Source organism: Danio rerio, chromosome 4 (assembly GCF_052040795.2).
Source record: "Danio rerio strain M-AB ecotype USA chromosome 4, GRCz13ab, whole genome shotgun sequence".
Lineage (NCBI taxonomy): Eukaryota > Metazoa > Chordata > Actinopteri > Cypriniformes > Danionidae > Danio > Danio rerio.
Window position 1 is genome coordinate 76,275,445 of NC_141024.2, and position 27,686 is coordinate 76,303,130.

The 27,686-nt window shown below is 38.2% G+C and overlaps 2 protein-coding genes across 3 annotated transcripts in view; one reads left to right on the top strand and one right to left on the bottom strand.

Moving 5' to 3' along the window:
• LOC148682569 (uncharacterized) overlaps positions 1 to 27,686 on the bottom strand; it is a 1,090,975-nt gene that overhangs the window by 345,240 nt on the left and 718,049 nt on the right. The gene's annotated exons all lie outside the window — the stretch shown is intronic.
• On the top strand, positions 1,619 to 27,390 carry si:ch211-145h19.2. The gene is given in 14 exon segments (XM_087250668.1): positions 1,619 to 1,927; positions 3,504 to 3,598; positions 3,789 to 3,902; positions 5,794 to 5,907; positions 8,591 to 9,563; positions 13,191 to 13,264; positions 13,377 to 13,491; positions 16,072 to 17,038; positions 17,041 to 17,173; positions 22,275 to 22,448; positions 22,534 to 22,707; positions 25,729 to 25,902; positions 26,259 to 26,305; positions 26,376 to 27,390. Coding segments are annotated over 14 exon segments (3,867 nt in total). The 5' UTR covers positions 1,619 to 1,738; the 3' UTR covers positions 26,900 to 27,390.

The following is a 27,686-nucleotide window of genomic DNA, read 5'->3' on the forward strand; positions in this document are numbered from 1 at the left end:
GTAGTGGCAAAATAATGTTCAGAGGGGCGTGAAGCGTGAAGGTGAAGCGCCAAACTGACCACAGCTTTTTCAGATGGATTCATTTGCACATATTAATTGTCTGACTGCTTTTCGAAGTAGTTTAATATAAAGAAGCCAAGTGTTCATGTTTATTGCATCTATTTTTATTTGATGAGCATGAGTGAAGCATGAAGTTTTTTTTATGTACTTCAGGAACAGACACGCAGTCAAAATCATCAGGAGAAAACATGACGGAAATAGAAAAGACTCTGAACGGCTCAGAAAGAGAGATTAGTTACAAGCATGAACTATTCACCAACATTTACAATAAGACATGTCATTTTCATCCACTTATCTGGGGCCGGGTCGTAGCTGCAGCAGTCATAGAAGAGAACCCCAAACTTTCCTCTTCCCAGACACTTCCTCCAGCTCCTCCTGGGGGATCCCGAGGCATTCCCAGGCCCACCGAGAGACATAGTCCCTCCAGCCTTCCCCTAGGCCTCCTCTTGGTGGGACATGCCTGGAACACCTCCCTAGGTAGGCCTCCTGGAGGCATCGAAACAGATGCCTGAGCCACCTCAGCTGACTTCTCTCGATGTGGAGGAGCAGCGGCTCTACTCTGAGCTCCTCCCAGGTGACAAAGCTCCTCACCCTGCTTAGCCTGAAGAAGCGACGTGGGACCATCCTCCTGCGGGCCCACCACCATCAGGGTGAGTCGTAAGGGGCCGGTGCATTGTGGAATGGGTGGTATTGAAGGTTAGGACCACGACAACCTGATGGTCGGACACAGAAACTGGCTCTTGGTTTGTGATTTTTTAGTCTTAAGATTCAACTATGCGGAGTTAAGTTTGAGCATTGCATGCATCTCAGCTTGCAACCCCACAACCATGTGGCTGCTAGGGCCCTGCCACCACTGGGTGGCCCCCCTGTGGCTTAGACCAAATGTGAATTTCTGCAGATTTTGTATGACTAAAATGTTTGAAGATGAAACTAAAGGGACAGTTGTTGCTTAATGTATTTGTTGTTTCATAGTTGGGTAAGGGTTTAGTTGATCACTCGAGGCAGAAGTATAAATCAGCCTTAATGCTTATTGTATGAGACTTCTTTTTTTATTTTTTTACAAAGGTTTACACGTAGCTTTGTTGTATACTTCATACTTTTTGTATTCTAAATACATATCTTTGTATTTTAATATAGATAATTTATATAAAAAAAGAGCTACAGACTTTGACTACATTTATTTATTTAGATTAACATAAAAACAAAACACATCTTTGTAAAACATAATATAACTCGTTGCAAATAAATCATTAGGATGTGCATGTGCTGTATATGATTCCTCTCTTTATTTAAAGTCCTGTTTGTTGTTTTCACTTTTTTGTATGTTTTGGTGAATTTTGTAGATTGTAATTCTCATGCAGCGTTATTCCATAAAAGTCAATCCAATAAAATATACAGACATGCATACATATGCACACATGCAAAGGTAATCAGACTTTGCCATCGTTGCCTCGTCATTGTGTGGTTTCATCTTAGAAAAGAGGTGAATGGAGTAAACAAACACACCCACACACACGGGAAGTGTCCTACTTCTAATGTCTATTTTTAGTCCTGCTCAGCCGCCTGCTCTCGTCCCCATTACAGGCAAGGCAGGGCGGATCTCAAACGAGCCTCTTCAGCCGTTAGACTGAAGCTCCGCGAGATTAGCAGGCAGTGAAAGCAGTCGTTTCGTTTCTGAATGAATCTGGGATTTTCCAAAAAAATCTACATTGAGCTCCATGAAGCCCCGATGTTACTCTCTCCAGCAGACCTACAGCAGGTGGCGGTGTGCAGATTCACTCTGCTCTCTAACTCAACACACAACCAGAAGAAGAAGAGATATGTGGCGTATTTACTGTCTGCCCCGTGTCCAGCGATTATACTCAAGGTAAAACCACTTAAATACGCCCCTGCATGTCTTTTGATTAAATGTAAACCCCTGCATGTGCTTTGGGATCCTGTATGTCTGTATCTGCTCTGTTTAGAGTGTTTGTGGCGGATGTTTTTCACGAGCTTTTAACTCGTGACGCAGCTGAGCTGAAATCTGTAATCAGAGTCGCTGTGCAGTGAATTAAAGTTCTCCTGTAAACATGTTTGCTCAATCTCAGCAATAAAACATAATTTACAGCACCTCTCGACGAGGATCGCTTGATTTCAGTGTCTGCGCGTTCACGATTGCGTGCGTGAGCGACCAACTCGTTCCCGAGTGAATATTTTACTGAACAGCGCCCCCTGGTCACAACACCGCCCTTCATAAACGAAAGTGAAAGTGCTTCATTGTTGTGTCGGCATTTTAAACAGACAGAATCCATCATTTACCAACGCAGAACAACTTTAAATCTTTAATGTTTTCACAAAACCTGAAAAGTTTATGTGAATCTGTATATATATATATATATATATATATATATATATATATATATATATATATATATATATATATCATAATCAAACTAATATTTATTTTTTATTATGTTTTCAACAACATATACATGACAATATAGTAAACAAAACAATGCCAGGGTGATAGAAAGTAAATGATAACAACAATACGTAAAATAAAATAAAACAAACATAAGAATAAGAGTATAAATACTTAACTAAACTTCTTACAGATATAAATAAGCAAGACCTTTACATTAATCAAAATTATTGAAACTAGAGCACAGTTGGACAGTTTTAACGGCCTTTCGATTAGCGCTATGCTGAATAGTGCAAAAGTAATTTTTCAGTTCCTTATAAAACACAGTAAAACAAGGTTTATTGTTGGAAAATTTACACTTATGAATATGAAACTTAATTAACAAAATAAATTGGTTAATAACAAAAGCTTCATTATTCAAATTATCATAATTAAAATATCCAAAAATTACATTTTCATAATGCAGATTAAAGTTAAAGAGTACCCTTTTCTTTATAAAAACAGAAGCAAGCTTTTTTTAACATAACCACAGTGCCAGAAAAGGTGGGGTACAGTTTCCAAAGGCAAAGAACAAAAAGAGCAATTTATATCAATATCCTTTTTAAATTTACTTAGGAAATGTTTAACCGGATAGAATTTATTAATTAGTTTAAAAGATATTTATTTTATCTTATTTGTAACCAAAAATTTGTGAGGCACTGACCAAATACTTTCACATTTAGGAATTATTAAAAAATTATTCCAATAGGTAGTAGAGCAAGGTTTAGATACAACTTGATTTACAAATAGAGAGCGAATAGATTTATTTTTAGACTATGAGAAATAAATTTTACCACATACTGTATCAACTAGATTGATTATGGGCTTATGAATCCAAGTTACACCTCTAAATAAGGAAACAATATTAATCAAATGAATAATGACTACGGTTTTTCTTTTGTTTACTCGTGAGGAACTTCAGATTTCGTTTTGCAGCTGCTGATCTATTCCTGCTGAATGATGAAGGCTGATCAATGACTGCACATCTGTGATTGTTTCTCAGTGTCTGCTAGAGTTTCTGCTGGACATCACACTCTACACATCCAACATGGAGGACACACACTCTTCTGGAGATCAGGATTTGTCTACAGGATGCAGGTATTAGATCGACACATTGCATTTACATGTTATTTTGGGTTTTAATCTCTGTCAGATAATTTAACACACACATCCAGAAAGTGATCATCAATTGTTGTTTAAAGAGTGTTTTAAATAATGAATTGTTGAATGAAGCTTGTGTGTTGAGTCCAGTGTGTGCAGTGCTAAACTTTAATCTTCTCTGTTTTAGTCCACGTAAGAGAAAGAGAGAAGAAGCAGAGCCCAGCTGTGTGTCTATGAGGAGTGACCAGTCTATGGGGGAACCATTAACATTTAAGACTGAAAACACACAACCTGTTGTCAGGTAGATCATGACCCTGCTCTTTCTGTGCCAGTGCTTTCATGTGTCGAGAATTTAGCAATTTATTTAGTTTTACTTTTAGAGGGGATTTCCTTTATTATAGTTTCTTCAGATCAAAGTTTTATTTATGTGGTGAGCCACACATGACTGTTAAAATGAATTTTGCATCAAAGCATTTTGATATCAGTAAAGGTGTCTGCAAATCCTGTATATTATCTGTACAGATGTGCATTACTTTACAAGAATTTTTGTTCCTTAAAAAAGAGCTAGAATATTGACCATGTCTATTGTCGTACAGAGATTGTATTAAAGCTGTGTATGGTTGTACCTTACTGTTTTCCCCCGTGTATATATCCTACATGTAGGCTAACACGGAATCTGCACGGGCAGATTTTTAGCCCATCATTGATTCTGTTTATTTAAATGTGTAAATGTGTGTAAATTGATATTTATATCATTTTTTTTAAATTGATTACAGTAATATAATATTGACTAATGTGAAAATATCCATAAGATTTATTTACAAAACTGTTTGTACAAAGATAATATTTTCTGTCTTTTAGTAGAGATATTATATGAGAGACTTGCTTTGTTTACTAATTAAAGTGGATCTGCATTTACAAAAAAAAAAAAACAAACCCTGATAAAAGTTTCTGTTTATTACTTTGGTCAAGCTAACTCTCAAATATATATATATATATATATATATATATATATATATATATATATATATATATATATATATATATATATATATATATTTATAAGCTGAGTCTGAGAGTTTTATTTTTTTGACAGTTCACATTTCTTGTTTGTTAAGGCTAATACAAATAAAAAGTGAACAATTTTTTTTCTATTGTTGTATTTAAAAAAAGAGAGCCTGGAGTTATTATAGACTTTGCAAATTCAGTTTGCAGACATTTGTAGGTACAGACGACATCCATTGTGTGCATTCTTAGCAGTTTTTTTCTTGCCTTTTTAATATTGTCCATATCGATATCGTAATTATATCGTATCTACCAAAATTAAGTAATATGTTCATTCACTCATTCATTTTCTTGTCAGCTTAGTCCCTTTATTAATCTGGGGTCGCCACAGCGGAATGAACCGCCAACTTATCCAGCAAGTTTTTATGCAGCGGATGCCCTCCTAGCCGAAACCCATCTCTGGGAAACATCCACACACACATTCACACACACACACACTCATACACTACGGACAATTTAGCCTACCCAATTCACCTGTACCGCATGTGTTTGGACTGTGGGGGGAAACCGGAGCACCCAAAGGAAACCCACGCGAAGGCAGGGAGAACATGCAAACTCCACACAAGAACGCCCAAGAAATATATTGTGATATAAATTGTTGCCATATTGTCCAGCCCTACTATTGCTTGAAATGACCTGATCTAATCCTGTTTATATGAGAGGAGCTGCTGCTCCTGAGCAGGTTTCAGCTACCAGAACTGCTGCTATGACTACAACTCTCAGGTGAATTTTGAAGAACGAAACAATCTTGCATCATGCCAAATCGTCAAGAACCAAATCCAGCTAATTGAGTAATTCACGTACAAAGAACAGACCCCAGCTCACCATTCTTCAGATCCGAGTCCGTTTCCACTGAAATGAACTTGTCTTTCTGTCCTCAAAGTCTGGACTGGAGCTAATTCATTTTTCAGCTCTAATCTGCTCTAATAGTGCTGCAATAGTTGTGCATTCTCTGCAAAAAATGAGCCTTGATCTGTGTGTGCTGATCTTTTAACTCATTTAACAAACATATAAAGGAAATTAATATGAAGTGCTGCTTCAGGTGTTTATTTAAATGAAGAATGAATGATATCTGGTGTGTTGACTTCAGTGTGTGCGGTTTTGAACTCTAATCTCCTCTGTTTTAGCTCATGTAAGAGGAGGAGAGCAGAAGCAGAGCCCAGCTGTGTGTCTCTGAAGAGTGACCAGTCTATGCTTACCCCATTAAGTTTTAGAAGTGAACACACACAACCTGCTGTCAGGTAGATCATCTGCACACACACCTGACTATACTGCAGCATTTACATGATCCTGTGTTTCTAGAAGAGATCAGACATTATTACTCTTTACTCTCTCAATCCACTGAAGACATTTGTGCTGAATGTGCTAAAACTGAATGTCCACACACTCACATTTGATCAGTAGTAAAGTACTGATGAAGTATTGATACTTAAACTGTCAGAGTTGGTAGAATGAGTTTACATGGGTATTTTTTCAATTCTGCCGCTATAGACGCGGCTATAACTGAGGCACGGGTGGCGAGAGTAGTTTCGGGGACGTCGCTCTCTATATTCTGCCACCCTAGACGCGGATATAATTGTGGCTGCGGGTGGCGAGGGTAGTTTCGGGGACGCCGCTCTATCTATTCTGCTGCCCTAGACACGGATGAGGGCGCAGGTGGCGAGGGTAGTTTCGGGGACGCCGCCCTCTCTATACTGCCGCCCTAGGCGATCGCCTAGGTCGCTTCTATGGAAGCGCCGGCCCTGCGTGGGGTACCTCTGTTGTATTATACATTCTGTATAGTAAAAGAAATGAGTGTTTATGGTTATAATGTGCTTTATGTGTATGTTATCTTCGATTTGAGCGTTAAGATGCCTTTTATGGCAGGTTTTTTGTTGTAGTACGACAGAAGTTACTTACCTGTTGGAAAATTCCATGGTTTAGAGCAGGGGAGCTCAACCCTGTCCCTGGAGATCTACCTTCCTGCAGAGTTCAGCTCCAACCCTGATCAAACACACCTGAACCAATTAATCAGGACCTGACCAGCACTGGATCATTACAGGCAGGTGTGTTTGATATGGGTTGCAACTGAAATCTGTTAGTATTATTTGGAGTATTATTTATTTATTTATTTATTGTGTCACGATCCTCCAAATCCTCGATTCGATTACATTTTCGATTCTGAAGGCACGATTCGATTTTCGATTATGAATAATTAATTAATTAATGACCAATTGATTATTTGTAGCCTACCGTTTAAACTACCTGACCTGCATGGTCTTTGTTTTACTCATAAACAAATCATACAGTAAATGAATAAAGGCAAGATACACACATAATTACCACCTGTCAATCACTTTTTCTGCGGGACTCGTGAATAGGCAGTGATCTGTGTCGTTATAATGGCGTCGGTAAAAAAGACGCACAACCAACAGGAACCAGCCAACAGTATCTGAGGTGTTCGCTAAAATGACTAAGTACAAGTGAGTGAAAGATTGAAGCAGTCCTCTGACTGCCTGGACCTGCTGTCTCGAGCGCATGGCTGTGTGTGCGTCTGTGTGTGTGTGGTCGCGTGATGTGCATTTTCAGAGGTAGAGAGGAAGGAGGGCTGCTCAGAAATGCCACACGCCACTGTGGATGTCAAATCGTTGTCGTTGTAAAATGCCATTTAAAAACAAAGACAGTGTAAACAGGGCCTGAGTGTGAACTTTTCGCAAGCGGATTTGCAACGGGGGCGGGCGGAGAATCGCGATGCCGGTGTTGTCTATCGGACGAACCGTACGTAATACGTACATAGCAGAGCTTGCAAAACTGTGTTTTTTTGTCGACAACACGAACGTTGTCAACATAACTCACTGGAAATCCAAAATGCTTAAACACCCGCCACTTCATTGAAAGAGGAGAGGGTTTAAGCTCTGTCGACGGGTCTCCTGCTTCTGCAGTTCAACAAGCCTGTTTTTTTCCCGCTTGGCAAGCCAAGCTGACGTGACATGGGGGCGTGGCAGCATCGACGATTCTATTTTTTGATTCGATAATCGAAATTAAGCATAAAATTTGATCGATTTCGATTTTGACACCCCTAGTCAGGTGTCTTACACCTCGTGGTGGACCTGCCCAGGGTTCAAACCTGTCAACACTCCTGTAGTAACCTGTATTTCAGACTCTACTCCCGCCACCCTCCCGTCGTGTTATTTCTTTCGGAAAACTTGTAATTTCACCCCACCCCTGGTCCTCAGCTTTTTGGTACAGTACATAGTCTCTGATCGCATAGGCCGCCCGAAACCCAGTCTATAGTAGTTACTAACACACCACAATGCAGTTACTAACCTGGTTTTCAACACAACCACAGTCATGTTGAAGCACTGAAAATTTAGACAGCAGAGATGCAGAGGACTATTATTTTCTTTTTGATGGCAAAACATTTAACAAGTGTACGATCACAGCGACCTTCAGAACTAGAGACGACAGAATACAAGATTTAGAGGAACATGAGAACAGAAAATTATACAATAAAAGAAAACAATATTAATAATATTACTACATTACACACTACAGCAGCTGAACAGATAAATCTAAGATCTTTGTCCTCATGCTTGTGCTCTCTCACATTTTCATCTTAAAATATTTAGTGAGCATCTAGTAATAATTGTAAATAAATTATATCAAACGATTCATGGGTCACATATATTAAATTGCAAATACTGTTAAATGTTTACACTATTTTGAACAGTAGATGTTATCAGTGTGTGGTGTTTAAAGTGCTTCACAATAGAGCTATGAGAGACATTTGAAGACATCTGGGATCTGGGAGAGTTTCTGCATTACTGTAGTTTGGTTCTGGAGTAAATCTGTAGATTAAATCTGAAAAAACACACTTTACTAGAGGATCTGTACACTCACACTTATTGATTCTTTGTGTTGTTGTTGTTCCTGCAATGTGGATAGAGATGATCAGACTGGAGACCTGCAGCAGGATTTACTCCAACCAGAACATGATGAACTCCAGAGAGTCAAAGAGCAGCACAAAACCAGCATGAAAAACAAGTATGAGAGATTATTTGAGGGAATCCACCATGGAGAGACTCCAACCCTCCTGAACAGGATCTACACACAGCTCTACATCATAGAAGGAGAGAGTGAAGGAGTGAATGAAGAACATGAGGTTTTACAGATGGAGAAAAGAGCCAGAACAGAACCCTCACAACACACTCCAGTCTACTGCAATGACATCTTTAAAGCCTCAGCTGGAGCAGGACATGAGGAGAAGATCAAGAAGGAGAAAGCCCAGATCAAGACTGTTCTCACTAAAGGCATCGCTGGAATCGGGAAAACCGTCTCTGTGCAGAAGTTCATTCTGGACTGGGCCGAGGGAAAAGACCATCAGGATGTAGATTTCATGTTTGTGCTTCCATTTCGAGAGCTGAACTTGATCAGAGATCATCAGTACAGTCTTCACAGACTTCTGCTGGCCTTTCATCCTGAACTTGAAGATCTGGAGCCCAAGATTTATGAGCAGTGTAGAGTTGTGTTCATCTTTGATGGTCTGGATGAAAGCAGAATCGCACTCAACTTTTCAGATGAGGAGAAAGTTTGTGCTGTGACTGAATCTTCATCAGTGGCTGTGTTGATGCGGAGCCTCCTGAAAGGAGATCTGCTTCCCTCTGCTCTCATCTGGATCACCTCCAGACCAGCAGCGGCCCATCAGATCCCCTCCAGATACATCAAGCGTCTGACAGAGATTCAGGGATTCACTGAGCCTCAGAAGGAGGAATATTTCAGGAAAAGAATCAGCGACAAGCGTCGAGCCAGCAGAATCATCTCCCACATCAGAAGAGCAAGAAGCCTCCAGATCATGTGCCACATACCCGTCTTCTGCTGGATCTCCTCCACTGTGCTTCAGAAGCTCCTGGAAGAAGATGTGAGTGCAGAAATCTATGAAGGTATTTTTGGGGCAAATCTCCCAAGCAGCTGTAAAAGTGTAATTTGTAGTTGTAAAGAATAGCCACAAATGTGTATCAGTAAATTTGTACTCGCAGAGCAAATTTGCAAATGTGTATCAGTAAATTTGTACTTGCAGAGCAAATTTGCAAATGTGTAGGTATTTTTTGTCTCCAACAAACACAACGCAACATTTACACCTGCACAAATCCTTCAGTACAGGTGCACAAATCCCATCGGACGAATCACAAATGCAGAAACTCATCTGCTCATGTTCTTTGCTACTATTGTTTCAGTGAATATGGTGCAAAACACATTCACACACCTGCATCCAGAAATGTGAAGTCACAGACAAAACTTGCACATCTGTAGATTAGAATGTGTATCCGCACAAAGATAGCTGAACGTGTGTAGAATGTTTGATTTATTTTTTTCCAAGCACGAACACAAATATGTTCCTGCAACTGCTCAAATCTGCCGCTACGAGTCTCAAGCGCTGTTTTTCACTTGCAAATCTACGTTTCGCTCTCTCGCTCTTCTGCACCAAACATCACTGTGACATTTGGTGCAAAAGTGACTTGTGTATCTGCCAACCAAAACGTGGGCTCTCAGAGAAATTCAGCCAATAGGGGATGGGGCGTGACGTCACCGCTCTAGCGCTGCGGAGGCTGAACTTCGAAACCGAAACCCCCTTTGCGAGATTCGCCGCATCTATACCTGATTTGCGTTCAAAAATACCTGCTTAATTATTTCATAGTAGGAGCAAACATGCCTTAATAAAAGGAGCACATTTGAAACTTTAGTAACCATAAAAAGTACACCAAGTGGATGCCTTTCTACTCCAGGAAGCCGCAGCATACGGCCTGAAGGAGGAAGGACGCGGTCAGTTTGAAATGTGAGTATTAAACCAAAGACAATTCCTTGTGTTAAACTCGTATTTGTTGAGCTACTGTACAGTGCACTGTAGAATTGCTAAGGGTGTAAAGAGGCTTTAAATTATAGCCTATTTTATTTTGCTGTAAACGTTGATTATGTAATGTTACGTTCTCCAGTCAGCACATATAAAGTAACGTTTCAAAAGTAAAAGAGATAATTATCAAATGTCTGACAGAAAAATATTAAGTATTGCAGATCACAAGACTAAACAGACATCTGAGTGAGTGATGTATTTGTGCAGATGTAGAATCTGCTGTCAATTGACTGTTGCCAATTATACTGATACATGTAATCTTAATAAATGAGAATAAAGGGTTATTTGTTTAATCTGTGCATCAGTATAGTTGATCAATTAAAGAATTGTGACCGCGTGAGCTTCAAAAAACACGTTTTGACAAGCCAGACTCATTTACAATCTTGATTAAAGTATTCTGTTTTATTAATTAAAAAAAAATTCAGTCTGCAAAAGATGAAAGAGAAACTAATTCAGCATAGAGCGCAGATTTCTGTGCGCATCACGCGTCTGAACGCGCATTACCAAATGCACCTCCCTTTAATATCAGTCCATGCAGTCGTAATTCATACAATAGAAAGTCTTAAAGAACACAAACAGTTAAACAACACTGTGGGATAATCGGGAGATGTATTGGGCCTGCTTAATCATTATAGCATTTTTCTCACGGAAAGAGCAAATATTAATCAATCTGTTAATGACGCACAGAAACGGACAGATCACTGGCAGATTCAGTAGTAAAGTTCGTGCAAAGTGCAACGTACACAATTCAAACACCAGTGCAAAGCACTTTGATGCAGTTTGTGTCAAAAACATCAATATTTCGACACATATCCACACATAATCTTGCTTTCGCTTTGCTCTCTCTAAATGCGCGCTCTTCTCTTGACGCGCGCTGCTGTGTGTACCTCATCTGTATATTTGGAGAGGTTAGAAACTGAACTCATTTCAATATCACGGACTCGATTAATTAAATACGAAAGCCGTGTAACGTGCTATCGATTGACGTATTGTCTTTTTTTCTCTTTAAATCTCTTAAATTATCATATGTGATCTCTCTGTTATTCGACTTTTAACTGATAAGGAAAAAATGTCAAAATCATACACAAGATATCTTAAACTGTTACTGTTCACTGTTGTGCTCAACAATAGTGCAATACCATATTAAAAATTCAGAATTCAATAATGAATAGAATAAATATTGATAATTCAAGATGTTTCAGGGAGCAGGTCGACACACACACATACAGCGCTTTGCTAAAGCACATGAAACGCCATGTGTGTGTCGATTAAAACATGTTATATGCTAAATAAATTCAGAATTTTTTTTTTTGATAGGCTATAAATGATACTGTATTAGCTATCTATCTACCACTAATAAGTAGGCTAATATGCAAAGAAAATCTGCTATTCAAAAATTTGTTTGTTAGTTATAAAAAATACTAATGTCCATATTGGCTCTGGTGCATTAATAATAACATTAAGATTTTTTTTTAAATCACAAAATATAGAAAATGGTATGGAATGTTGATATTTTTTCAAAGGTATCATCTTAAAGTTGTAAATTCCAACACTACAGTTAAAACATATTTATTTTTTATAATTCAGTTTTTGCTGAACAAATGATAAAATGTTTTAATTTTAGGGAATAAAAAGTTTTATATTGTTTGTCAACTCTGTCATGGAGGATTTTAGTAATGTTCAGAAATAATAATAAGTTATAGCAAGACAAATCGTAATGTGTAGTTACTAAATTTTAACTGAATTGACAGTAATTTACAGTTTTACAACTTTTTAGCCAAATCTTTTGCTTTCCATAACTGCAAAGATCACGATACTGAAATCAGGATTAAAATATTTTTTATTTGTAAAATGTGATTAATGAAATATTCAGTTTTCCTTTTGTAATTGTGATAATAATAGCATTGACAGTTTACAGTTTAAACATTTAAAATTAAAATATTGGTGAAATTTTTTTTAAAGAAAAGCAAAATAAAATATTTTTGCATGATGGAAAAATGCACTGACTACTTCGTAAATCAAGAAATCGTGATTTTTGGTAATGTGATCTTTGAAAATGATTAACACATTTTATAAATAATCAAAAATGTAACAATGTAACGTAACAATTTTTTAAAAGCTGAAAAAAGGATGGCTTTGGTCACTAAATGTACCTGCAATTACAAAATCACCTATATAGTTCATGGAGAGCAACATGTTTTTCTAGAGTTTTCTTGCAAAACTTGGCAAACATCACTTAAGCAAGCAAACACTGACATAAATATAATCTGCAGTACAAATACTAGTTTTAAAATAAAAGTTAGTTTGCTTTATTAAAATGACAGAGAATAGTATCAATTATTTTATTACTTTTAAAATCATTGTTTATATATATATATATATATATATAATTTGTCTATTTTTGTTGGTCCACCCAAAATGTCACTTGGCCCACCCTAAAGTTCCAAGCTGGAGCCGGGCCTGATCACATAGGTGATTTATTCTAGTCTTGATGTTACAGGGAGGCTTTTATTGAGTACAGTACAGGAACTAAAAAAACATATTTTACATTTGCTATTTATTGTTAGTTATTGTATTTTCAAACAGTGATTACATCAGCTTTCTGATTGCTGTTGTGTGTGTGTGATTTTTCTGCAGAGCTGTTGTGATGGAGCTGGACCTGTAGACAAGGGAACTAACACATTTGAGGTAAAAAGAATCCAAAATAAGAGGTAGGATCATTTTATTACTAGCACTACAGAAATCAAATGACACATTGTGCAGTAAAATTACTTTGTTTTTTGAATGTTTTTTTATGTTTTGTATGATTTGAAATATCTGCAGATTGGTGTGTGTGGTGAGTGTAAAGAAGTCCACAGCAGCATCCTGGAAATGCTGTAATGCAGGGGTGCCCAAACTTAGTTCTGGATGGCTGGTGAAGTTTAGAGTCAACTTCAAGTAAACTCTGCAAGACAGCAGCAGTTCTGGACTGAGTTTAACCAGTCCTGTTCTCCTGTAGTGAATTAAACGAGACCCTGCATCAGTCCACCTGCCCTTGTGTCCTCATCTGGACCAGATGTTGCTGTGGTCTCTTCATCATCCGTATCTCGGGCATTGACTGCCATGCATCACCGTCCTGTTTCAGTCTGACTGCAGCAATGAGGGATGTGATGATGGCGAACTCCATCTGATCATCTGCAGAACTGGCCCAGCTGTGTGGAGATACAGCAAAACATGGGCTTCTGTCTGTAATACATCTCTGTTAGAATAAAGCTTGGTTTCATGTGTTGTTGACTTGTATTTATTCGTCATGATTACTTATATTCATTCTTTTAATAATATAAATATGTTTTTGTTTGTTTTCAATAAATAATGATAATACTTTCAATATTGTATGCATTTCCATTGTTTAACAGAAATGTAAAAAAAATAAGATGCATTGTCTAGTGACTTCAAGTAGATTTACTTAGTTAATTTTCCACATTTATCGTTACTAGCAATGCATTCTTGGCTAAAATGTTAAGTAAACATACATTTTTTGGAATGAAATGAATCATAAAACATGGTAGCATTAGTTATTAAGGTAAAGTTGGTTTTATATTTGCACATTTAAACATTTTAATGGTCCCTATATTGTTTACCATGGTACTTTAAATATTTGATCTGAATGACTTCAAAACAACATTAGCACAAATATTTAACTGACTGTGGACAGTGCTGTATTTTGATGGTCATTGGCTGCTAACATGAATTCCCTATATAGAATTTGAAAATCTTTTTCTGAAATTATATTATTAAGGAGAAAGTCAGAATGTGCAACTATAAATCCAGCTTCACCTCAATGCATTGGATGCACCCTGGTCTGCCATTTTTCTAAAACAAATATAGCTTATGAATTAAATAGTTTAATCGTATTATGTGATAAGACTGAATAGCAAACTTGACATTAAGGCAAGCTAGCCACGTTACCTTTCGTAAAACAAGAATTGTTATCCTAGCTATAAATACTGATCACTAACATAGTTATATTTAAACTAACATCAAAATGTACAACTATAATTGGTTTTATAAAAAGAAGCAATGAAAACGTACCTTAACTGCATTGCTGCTTTCAGGATGTCATCGATTCAGCTCTGCAGAAAAAGCACGCACACACACCAGCAATCAGACAGCTGATGTAATCACTGTTTGAAAATACAACAACTAATAATAAATAGCAAATGTAAAATATGTTTTTTTTATTTCTGTACTGTACTCAATAAAAGCCTCCCTGTAACATAGAGACTAGAATAAATCACCTCTGTGATTCTCATGCTCAAATATAACATGTTGGTGTAGTTGCTGATGTAACACAAACCTTCCTCAATTGATCAACTATACTGATGCACAGATTAAACAAATAACCCTTTATTCTCATTTATTAAGATTACATGTATCAGTATAATTGGCAACAGTCAATTGACAGCAGATTCTACATCTGCACAAATACATCACTCACTCAGATGTCTGTTTAGTCTTGTGATCTGCAATACTTAATATTTTTCTGTCAGACATTTGATAATTATCTCTTTTACTTTTGAAACGTTACTTTATATGTGCTGACTGGAGAACGTAACATTACATAATCAACGTTTACAGCAAAATAAAATAGGCTATAATTTAAAGCCTCTTTACACCCTTAGCAATTCTACAGTGCACTGTACAGTAGCTCAACAAATACGAGTTTAACACAAGGAATTGTCTTTGGTTTAATACTCACATTTCAAACTGACCGCGTCCTTCCTCCTTCAGGCCGTATGCTGCGGCTTCCTGGAGTAGAAAGGCATCCACTTGGTGTACTTTTTATGGTTACTAAAGTTTCAAATGTGCTCCTTTTATTAAGGCATGTTTGCTCCTACTATGAAATAATTAAGCAGGTATTTTTGAACGCAAATCAGGTATAGATGCGGCGAATCTCGCAAAGGGGGTTTCGGTTTCGAAGTTCAGCCTCCGCAGCGCTAGAGCGGTGACGTCACGCCCCATCCCCTATTGGCTGAATTTCTCTGAGAGCCCACGTTTTGGTTGGCAGATACACAAGTCACTTTTGCACCAAATGTCACAGTGATGTTTGGTGCAGAAGAGCGAGAGAGCGAAACGTAGATTTGCAAGTGAAAAACAGCGCTTGAGACTCGTAGCGGCAGATTTGAGCAGTTGCAGGAACATATTTGTGTTCGTGCTTGGAAAAAAATAAATCAAACATTCTACACACGTTCAGCTATCTTTGTGCGGATACACATTCTAATCTACAGATGTGCAAGTTTTGTCTGTGACTTCACATTTCTGGATGCAGGTGTGTGAATGTGTTTTGCACCATATTCACTGAAACAATAGTAGCAAAGAACATGAGCAGATGAGTTTCTGCATTTGTGATTCGTCCGATGGGATTTGTGCACCTGTACTGAAGAATTTGTGCAGGTGTAAATGTTGCGTTGTGTTTGTTGGAGACAAAAAATACCTACACATTTGCAAATTTGCTCTGCAAGTACAAATTTACTGATACACATTTGCAAATTTGCTCTGCGAGTACAAATTTACTGATACACATTTGCAAATTTGCTCTGCGAGTACAAATTTACTGATACACATTTGTGGCTATTCTTTACAACTACAAATTACACTTTTACAGCTGCTTGGGAGATTTGCCCCAAAAAATACCTTCATAGAAATCCCTCAAACTCTGACTGAGATGTACATCCACTTCCTGCTGATTCAGATCAACATGAGGAAGCAGAAGTATGAAGAGAGAGATCCAGAGAAACTGCAGTCCAACAGAGGAGAGATCCTCAAACTTGCTGAAGTGGCTTTCAGACAGCTGATGAAGGGCAATGTGATGTTCTATGAGGAGGACCTGATTGAGAGCGGCATAGACGTCACTGACGCCTCGGTGTATTCTGGGATCTGCACTGAGATCTTCAAGGAGGAATCTGTGATTCAGCAGAGGAAAGTCTACAGCTTCATCCATCTCAGCTTTCAGGAGTTTCTGGCTGCTTTCCATTTGTTTCACTGCCATGTAACAAAGAAGAGAAAACAGCTGAAGTTGATGTTTGACAGAGGATATTCAGATGATGAAGATGAGTGGATGGATGGTAATGAATCTGAACATTCATATAATCAATATCTACACTCCAGCTCTGAGAACTCTCTGTATGTTCTGCTCAGTTCAACAGTTAATAAAGCTCTCTGGAGTAGTAATGGTCATCTGGATCTGTTCCTGCGGTTCCTACTGGGCGTCTCACTGGAGTCCAATCAGAGACTCTTCCAGGATCTGCTGCCACACACAGAGAAGAGCTCAGAGAGTATCAGAGAAATCACACAGGACATTAAAGACAAGATTAAGAGAGAAGATGGACTCTCAGCTGAAAGATCCATCAACCTGTTCCTCTGTCTGCTGGAGGTGAAAGATCAGACTCTGGCCAGAGAGATTCAGGAGTTTGTGAAATCAGACAAACACTCAGAGGAGAAACTCACTCCTGCTCAGCAATCTCCTACATGATTGAGATGTCAGAGGAGCCGCTGGATGAGTTTGAGCTGAAGAAGTTCAACACATCAGATGAGGGAAGACTGAGACTGATACCAGCTGTGAGAAACTGCAGAAGAGCTCTGTGAGTATTCATTCATTCATTCATTCATTCATCACAGAAGATCTGTCACAGATCACAGAAGTTAGTCTGCACTTAATTCATTTGAAACGCACAGTTAGTTTGTCAATTTTGACATATTTGCTTGCAAATTAGATTTCTGAAGCTGTATTGTCCTCCACTTTAAAGTTTTCGTGAAGTACTGTAAAATTGGAATTATTTTTTATTAGAATTTTGATATCTTAACTGAAACATGAACAGAGGGCAGGACAAAGAGTAGCTCCTCCATTTAACAAAAAAACACAGCCAATAGTGTTGTTTTCTCACAGCACTGTTCTGCACAGCACTGGTCTAAAAGAATATGGAGTTTATACTGCTCACTTGGTAATAAATTCTCCAAAGCCATTTTCAACATTATGAGTTGTTTAGGATCTTCTTTACACAGATTGGGGAAGGACGGCCCTTCAATTCTAGAAGATCTTGGAGGAAGGCTAGCATGATAGCTTGGCTCAGATTCCACTTGAAATCCTAATACAGATAATGGAACTGAAGGCCCAGAAACATGAGGCAGAGTATTATGCTGTAATACTTGGTTAGTTTGGTGTAGCTGCTGGGTAGGTCTCACTGGCAAAGGGGAAGACAGACTTGACATAACTAACTGGGATGAAGGCTGAACATCATGAAAGGCAGTTTGAACACACATCGTGCCAGTTAAAACATTTTCTGGTATGCCAACTTGACTTTGCTGTTGAACATGGCTAGTCAAACCTCCAGCTTGTGCTGTAAATGGTGCAGATGCTCGATTACGTATAAGATATGCTGAAGGTACAGGTAGAGAGTGTAACTGACTATTAGAGCACTTGTGTCCAACTCCTGGATTATGCAAAACCTGCTGAAAGTGTGGTTGACACTGGGATGAAGCTAAAATCCCATGGAAATCTGGTGATTCATTGGGATTGTCAAATGTGTATACATGTGGCCTGCTTCTGGAGGCCAAAATCCAGGGTAAACTGGGCCAAACAGTGAGGGATTTAAACTCCAATAAGGTATTAGTGGTTGCATTGTAGCTCTAGTTGCATGGGATTGTGGTAATTGCTGCTGGTGCACATCAACTCCATAATATGAAGCAGGTAATATAGGGGACACAAACTGATTGGCTAAAAGCTGCAAATTTAGACCCAGGGTAGGCAACTGTGCCACATGAGAATCTTGGATTACAGGCAGTTGCCTTATCATGGTCTGATTTACAGAGATCACATCAATGAGGCACAAATTCACTTGTGGAACAGTCAAAGGAGCAATCAATTGAGACTAAGGGGTAGGTACCATAGAGGGGGGAGGGAGAGGCAAAGATAACTGTGTGCTCAAACAAGATTGTTACTGTGATTCAGAAATAGCTTGCTCATGTTGTTACTCCTGCAGGTGATGCCGTAACTCTTGAACTAATGTTCCAACTGTGCCAGTCACAGTAAAAGGTGCAAGAGAAACCATTTGAGGCGAGGAAGGTGCAAATAAATGTTGGCTATTTGCTTCAGTTGACCAGGAAAAAAATTCGATTAACTTTACTGTTCATCTGCTTAACACTTTGTTCCAACTCCATTACACATTCCTTTAACCGCTTCATCTCCTGAAAAATGGAATTAAAGGTTTCTGCTTGACTCTTTGCCTGAATTTCAACACTGCTCTGGACTGGAGCTGAGGTAACTGAATGACTGGTTTGATGAGACTTCAAACTGAGAATGGTACTCTATTATTTTGATCTCGATCCATTGCAACACTCAACTCTGGGTCGAAGGACTATGTAAGAAATTAGGAAGGTAATGCTGACTCGCAGGGGGAGTATCACAATGGAGTGTTAGTCAAAACACACAAAAGATCCATTTGGTTGGATTTTATTCACCAATGCCAGTACATAACTTTTCACATGGTATCAGACTGGTTTCTAATCATAAATACATAAAGACAAAGCAAACAAATAGATCAATAAACTGCATAAACGATACTCCATAAATAAACACTACAAGAAAACATAACTCGCATTTGCACCCAGCCACAACACCACATGAGGAGTCCAGAGCAGGGAAAGACCAGAGCATACTGCTACTATAAAGATAATCAATGATATACGTCTAAACACAGATTCAGGTAAAATAACAGTGTTGGTATTGCTCGATCTCAGTGCTGCATTTGACACTGTCGATCACAGCATACTTCTGGATAGGCTGGAAAACTGGGTTGGGCTGTCTGGGACAGTCCTCAAATGGTTCAGATCTTACCTTGAAGGGAGAGGTTACTATGTCAGTTTAGGTGACCATAGGTCGAGGTGGACACCCATGACATGTGGAGTCCCACAAGGCTCGATTCTGGCACCTCTCCTGTTCAACCTTTACATGCTCCCTCTGAGCCAAAATGAGAAAGAATCAAATCTCCTACCACAGCTTTGCTGATGACACTCAGATCTACCTAGCCTTACTGCCTAATGACTACAGCCCCATTGACACCCTCTGCCAATGCATTGATGAAATTAACAATTGGATGTGCCAAAATTTTCTTCAGTTAAACAAAGAGAAAACTGAAGTCATTGCGTTTGGGAACAGAGATGAGGTTCTCAAGGTAAATACCTTGGCTCCTTGGCTCTAAAGGTCAAACGACAAAAAATAAGGTCAAGAATCTTGGTGTGACTCTTGAGTCAGATCTGAGTTTCAACAGTCATGTCAAAGCAGTCAGTAAATCAGCATACTATCATCTCAAAAACATAGCAAGAATCAGATGCTTTGTTTCCAGTGAAGACTTAGAGAAACTTGTTCATGCTTTTATCAGCAGCAGGGTGGATTACTGTAATGGACTTCTCACTGGTCTTCCTAAAAAGACAGTCAGACAGTTGCAGCTCATCCAGAACGCTGCAGCCAGAATTCTGACCAGAAGCAGGAAATCAGAGCACATCACACCTGTCCTCAGGTCTTTACACTGGCTGCCAGTTACATTCAGAATAGATTTTAAAGTATTATTACTGGTCTATAAATCACTAAATGGCCTAGGACCTAAATACATCACAGATATGCTGACTGAATACAAACCCAACAGATCACTCAGATCTTTAGGATCATATAAACTAGAAGTTCCAAGAGTTCAGTCAAAGCAGGGTGAATCTGCCTTCAGCCACTAACAGCGCCCCTTGCTGCTGGAATCAGCTTCCAGAAATGATCAGATGTGCTCCAACATTAGGCACATTCAAATCAAGACTGAAAACACATCTGTTTAGCTGTGCCTTTACTGAATGAGCACTGTGCTGCGTCCGACAGATCGCACTATTATGTTTTTCGTTTTCTTTTTCATTCTTTTATTACCTATTTTAACTCATTTTAATTTGTTTTTATCTGTTTTTAATCATTTTTATTGTCTGCATTTTATTTTCCTAAACTTGTCTTTTTTATTCCTGTTTATGTAAAGCACTTTGAATTGCCACTGTGTATGAAATGTGCTATATAAATAAACTTGCCTTGCCTTGCCTTGCCTTACTCTGAAGCCACACCATTTAAAGGGGCTAATGATTAGGGTGATAAGGTGCAGCTGTGAACCATGTGGTAGGCCTTCAATGCATGCATCAGAGAGGGTTAACATACAGTGGGCAGGGCTTCAGGGAACATGTCATAGAGATTTTCTACACTATTGACCTTATTCTCAAATGTGGAAGTGCGCCTGTTTTCGCGATTGTCTTAGAACTTCCGTTTTAGTCGCCTATGGGAGAAATGACAAGAAATAATAAACGGCAAAAAACGGTCAAACTTCTTGCTCTACAAACAAATGTTTGCATGACTATACAGACCCAGTAGAATAATATAATAAGGAAATATCAGTTTGCAACATCAAACAGCAAAACGAGCAGTTTTTAATGTCTAAAAATGAATGGAAGTGAATGAGACCGGAAGTCTCGAGCCAAAAAGATTCAAATGGCAGTGCCCGCTCGTCTGTGGAGAATAAGGTCAATAACTGCATCCCAAATGGCACACTATGCACTCATGCACTATGTACTTATGCACTTAAACACTCAACAGCACAGTATGTGTATGTAGTGTCGTCCCAAATAGAACACTAATGTTTTTTTACAAAGCAGAAATTCAAGCCATTTCACCTGATGACGTTTGCCAAATAAGTGAAAGAAATGATCAAAGTACCTAATAATACCTGCCATGAGTATAACCGCATTCATCGGGAGGCGCTATAATCACTCTCATGGGAGAATACTGCTTTCACAATCCAAAGTAAAGTAATCCAACATGAGTGCCCAAAAGCTCAGCCTCTTCCGTTACGTAAGCAAAGCAGCGGCTGTTGAGTGTGTAAAGTGTCCATCATTACACACTTCATTTTAGCGGCAGAATGAGTGCATCATCCGGGTAATTAAAGTGCACTTATTATTGTTAGAGTTTTCTGTCTGAACGCACTACATACACTATTTATACTACAAAATGGCTTAAAATAGTGCATAAGTGTGCGATTTGGGACACACCTTAGTTTTCTCTAGATTTCCTTAAAACTAACATACTAATACTAGCATTTGAAAAACTTTAGGTTCAAAAGACATTTAAGAAAGAGCAATGCAGGTTATCGCACAGTGCTCTGGGCGATAAACAAAGTAAGCTATACAATGCACACCGAGTGGTCCATTTTGTGTTACGCTCAAATTATCTGTGAAACTTTATATTGTTTTTACATCTGTTACTTTCCTAGTCCGACTATGGTGACTGTTAATTTTATTGTATCAGTTTTGTGAAGTTTAAGTTTGCTTATTGAGCAGTTAGCATATATGTAAGAAATGCCTATTGCAATTTATTCATTATTGTTTATTGTATATATATTTACTTCAGTGTTCATGAAGCAAGGATTTTATAGAAATGTTTTGTGTTGTATTTTGGAATATATTAAACTAGTTTAAAAGCTAATAAATCTCATATAATAATTAGAATATTTCATTCATTCAGATCTAGGATGTGTTGTTTTAGTGTTCCCTTTATTCTTTTGAGCAGTGTATTTTTTCACTTTTACTTTTAACACTCTTAAGACTCTAATACTCAACAGTGCTCATTTCTTACTGCTGATTTTGTTTTTTGTTCTGTCCTCTACACAGGCTACAGTTCAGTAATCTTACTGTTCAGTGCTGTGAGAGTTTGTCTTCAGTTCTACAATCCTCAAACTGTGTGCTGAGAGAGCTGGACCTGAGTAACAATGACCTGCAGGATTCAGGAGTGAAGAAGCTCTCTGATGGACTGAAGAGTCAACACTGTAAACTGGACACACTGAGGTCTGAATTCAAACACCTGATTGAATGATTGATTGATTGAAAATAATTATTATTTACATCAGATGAATTACTTCTTCTTTCTCAGATTGGTCATGTGTAATCTCTCTGCTGATTCCTGTGAGAGTTTGTCTTCAGCTCTACAATCCTCAAACTGTGTGCTGAGAGAGCTGGACCTGAGTAACAATGACCTGCAGGATTCAGGAGTGAAGAAGCTCTCTGATGGACTGAAGAGTCAACACTGTAAACTGGACACACTGAGGTAAAATAAATGTTTCCATAAAATAAATGCTGCCACAATTTACTTTTACATTCTGAAATGCCACAAAGTACAATGAGGTGAGATTTTAATCTTAATTTTAAGTGACCATCAAATGTAGACTGTATTTCTAATTATAGGAATAGATCGCATTTATTCTTTATAAGTCAGTTTAGAGTTTTATTTATATCGAATACCAAACTTGGAATACCAAATTCCAAGTGGATGCTGCACACTGGTGGTGGTGTGGAGAGACCCCCCTCATGATTGTGAAGCGCTTTGGGTGTATGGGCATAAACAATTAATGCGCTAAATAAATACACATTACATTACAAACTCCACTTAGAATTTCACCCCCCGAGTTTCGGTTAGTGTCTGTGAGAATTATCTCGACACTATAAAGTTAGTAAGAGGATGCTGGGTTAACTAATACTCGATTAACCCTGCTCACTAGTACTAAAAGAGTAGTTGATTTAGTCATTTCTATACAACTTACTAATATCCGTGATAAAAGGTCTTCATGCTGTCGTGCCACACTGCTCCGTACAGTCAAATGCACCTTAACAATCTATATAATCATGTCACAACATAGAGGTAGTGCAGACTCCATGTAATCTACTGAATATAATGATTTCAGAATGAATCCAATATTAAGACTTTATTCTTCAGATGAAAGTGTATCATGCCAATTCAGAAATGTACAACATCAATTATATAATTAAAGGCGCAAGCAGCATTATGGGGGTTCACGCATTAAAAGACTTTTAAGCCAGAATTTATGGCTGACATTAAACACATCCACGATAGACAATGCTGACACGCGGGCAAAACGTTATGGTTAAACTATTATATCAATAATAGTCTTTAGTCATTCTTATTTATACACACTTTGTGCCACATTTAGAAATTTGTCCTAAATAAAACATATTGTTTTCTACTTGGCTTTCTTTTGCTATTTATATACATAAAAACCAGCTTTCCGTGTAATTATGTCATAAGTTAAAAAAATAAATATGTGTATGTAGTTTGAATGTTAAGCTTGGACCAAGTCTGATATTAAATGCAAAGCAGTGTTTTTACTATAAATTAGGCCTATCAGTAACTAATAAGTGTTTTTTTTCTGCAGTTTTATTTTGGTATGTTGTGAAAAGAAGACAGCAGCAATAAGTGATCTTGTGCTGCCATCTAGGGGCTAAAATGGTAATTGAACCACAGTTATATGTCACATATGCACACCAGATTTTGTCAAGTTTTGAGTTTTCTTTTTTGTTAACAGCCGTGTAAGTGCCTGTAGACACACTCCTTCTGTGATAGAGCCTGTTACAGCTATTAAAAGTGGAAAGTTCAACTTATTTTTAATAGTTATTGATCTACTCAGTCCAGAGATTACCACAACACTGGTTTCAGGGCAATTGATCAAAAAACCAAGGACTAGTTCACAAAAGTTATTGTTTAAAATTTCTTTAAAAATTTTACTGAGCTCAAGGACCATGAGTCCAATATGCCCATCAAATTTAATTTCGATCGCTCATTATAAACTTTGTTAAATGGCCAATCTTGTCCCTGCAGGGTTTAGCTCCAACTTGCCTCAACACACCTGCCTTGGTGTTTCAAGTATACCTAGTAAGAGCTTGATCAGCTTGTTCAGGTGTGTTTGATTAGGGTTGGAGCTAAAATCTGCAGGACACCGGCCCTCAAGGAACAATTTGGTGACCCCTGTTATAGTATGTCGTGACAACTTGGACAAATACACTGCATGGCACATTTCAAGCTGATTAGACAAACGGTTGTACGGTTAGGGGTTTTTACATGTTTTTTTTTAACTTTGTAGCGCCACCATGTGGCCAAAGTCCGCAGGTTTTTTAATGTGCCTTCAAAATGATCCTGCCTACAGGATCCCAAAGATATTTTTGTACCTTTCCATTAAATTTTCAAATCATAACAAACCATCATAAATCAATGACAATAAAAGTTTCACAAAGACCCTTGCCTGACTATAAGTTGATGTGAAGACCATTTTACCTTTAGTGGAGCATCTGGCAAAAATCTTATCAAAGCCAACACCCAAATCAACAGATACAAGGTAAATTGTGAAAGTGAGACCACTTTACCAATTACACAGAGACATTTAAAATGACAGCAATTATAAATGTTGGGCTACAAGATGCACCATGATCTCTGATGGTGAAGGTAAGGTCGAGTGCAGAGAAGAGGGCTCAGGATGGGATGACAGATGAACAACTGGTTTCCTGGCTTGTGAAGTTCCACAACAGTTCTTGGGGTCAGATATTATGGAGAAATTTAACAATCCTTGCGTATATTTTATTTTGTATGTTTAATCAATGTGTGCATTTTTTATTTCAAGTGTGAGGTCAAATGTGAAGAACAAGTTTGTTTAAAGGGCACCTGTTCTTTAAAGATATAATGTAGCTCTTAAATTTTTGCTCAAAATATCATTGGTTCATGTTCCTTGGGATTTTTGGGGCATGTCTAAAAAGAGCTGATTTTGTGCACTCAGCAATAAGATCGAACAACAGACTAACAAACAACTAATTTTTTTAAATTCCTTTAGGCAGTTCTACTGACAGTTTTAATGGCCTCATGACAAGCATGTTTCTGACTGGTTTATGGAATTATGTTGGTTTGGTAAAGACAAGTTGACATAACACAGACATAACAAACTATGTTGACTTTGCATTTACAATGGCACAACTGAGCTAATAAAACTTACGCCCAATCCTAATTCTTTCCCTTAGCCTTTCCCCTTCCCCAGAACGAAGATTTTTCAGGACCACACTTGAAACCAAGGGGTAAGAAAAAACAATTGGAATTGGGCCGTAATGACAATTGTCAAAAGCATTCATAAAAGCTCTCAATATGAACACCCCTTCCAAGTAAAGTGTTTACACTTCCTTTTGTGACTAAAACTGAAGATAATATCAGCTTCTGCCGAGATGACTGTGTGTTCGTGCTGTCTGTCTGTCAGACTAATATGATGTGGATTGTTTGTGTTTGTGTGTGTAGGTTGTCTGGCTGTATGGTGACAGAGGAAGGCTGTGGTTTTCTGTCTTCAGCTCTGACTTCAAACCCCTCACACCTGAGAGAGCTGGATCTGAGCTACAATCATCCAGGAGATTCAGGAGTCAAGCTGCTCTCTGAACAACTGGAGGATCCAAACTACACACTGCACACACTCAAGTATGTGGAGCAGCACTTACATGATTCTGTTTTGTGATTTTCACCTCCGAGGTATATGGTGGATAAACTGCTGTATATTTCTACATTCTGGAGACGGTTTTAGTTCACGTCCAGTTCTCACACTTGTCCTTCAAGATAGTAATGAATTTCAGAGTATAGTTGCAGCTTCAGCAAAGACACTGTCCACTGTGCTTCATTCACAAGTGCATCATTTGCAGAGCACAGATATAACTGTTGCTAATAACAGACTCAAGAGCTTACACATGCTGTTTTATTACAGCTGTGTGTGTGTGTGTACACGTTATAAGCTGATGTTTTTTTTTATTGACTGAAAGTGAATCTGTGTGTGTTTACAGTCTGGATCTTGGAGGAGAGACGAGGATTACAGTAGGAGTGCATAAATGTAGGACTACACACACACATGGCTGTGGTGAGTGTTGTTGTGTTATAAATGTGTGTGTTCTTGTGTGCAGATGCCTGCTTTCTCACTCTGGATCCAAACACAGCAAACACTCGTCTTATTCTGTCTGAGGAGAACAGAAGGGTGGAGTGTGTGGAGATGAATCAGCCGTATCCTGATCATCCAGACAGATTTGATGATCATCCTCAGGTGTTGTGCAGAGAGAGTGTGTGTGGACGCTGCTACTGGGAGATTGACTGGAGTGGAGATGAAGTGGAAATATCAGTGTCGTATAAGAGCATCAGGAGGAAGGGATATGGTAAGTGTAAGTTTGGAAATAATGATCATTCCTGGAATTTGCTCTGCTGTGAGGCCAGTTTCTCATTCGGACATAATAAGAGACGGGTTGATCTTCCTGTACAGCCGCTCAGCAGGAGAATAGGAGTGTTTGTGGATCACAGTGCAGGAACTCTGATCTTCTACAACATCTATAGAGACACAATGAGCCTCATCCACTCAGTCCAGACCACATTCACTGAGCCGCTCTATCTTGGGTTTAGTGTTTTTAATCCTGGATCATCAGTGAAACTGAGCTGAAGACTGAGACTGAGGATCCTCTGCAGGATCAGTCAATATCAGTGAGATGATCAGGAGTAATCAGATTATGGGACAATAGACATTACGTCATCTTTTCCTTTATTGGTTAAGAGCAGGATTATTTTCATCTAAAAAAAAAATCAGATGTTTTATAAATTCTTCAGAATAGTTTTTTTTCTTCATTTATGTCCCATTTGTGTGGTTTTTGGATTCAGTGTTTGTTCAAAATATTATTTTATTTTCACCTCGCTTTGCTGTAGAATGAAAGTAAGCTGTTAAACACTTTACCTTTTTTTGTGGTTGACACTGAATCTGTTCACTCTGATCAACTACAGTCACTAAAACTAAACATATAACACTAAATCGAAATGTATTCACAAAGTAAAAACTAAACTAACACTATCAACACCAATAACGAAACAAACTATAACTAAAGCGAAATTTATATCAAATGCAAAAATTTTATATCAAAATAAAACTGATGTAAACACTCCAAACTCAAATAGTCTTTGTGCAGAATCTGCATGGAGTTTGGGTCATGTGTGTTCAGGAAACTCTCCTGATTTGAGCTGCAGATGCCTTGATGTGTTTAAAGGTGCAGTAGGTGATCGTCTTCAGAAGCATGTGTTGTTGTTGATTACAGTAAGTGATCTAAATGTGTTTTTATGTATTTTTATATTTTGGGTGAGGCATAAAACTAAAAAATGTTCATCCAATTAAATAGAGTCAGACCGACATCTCTCATAATTCAGATAAGTAGCCCAGCCTGTCTGTCAGCAAATGCAGA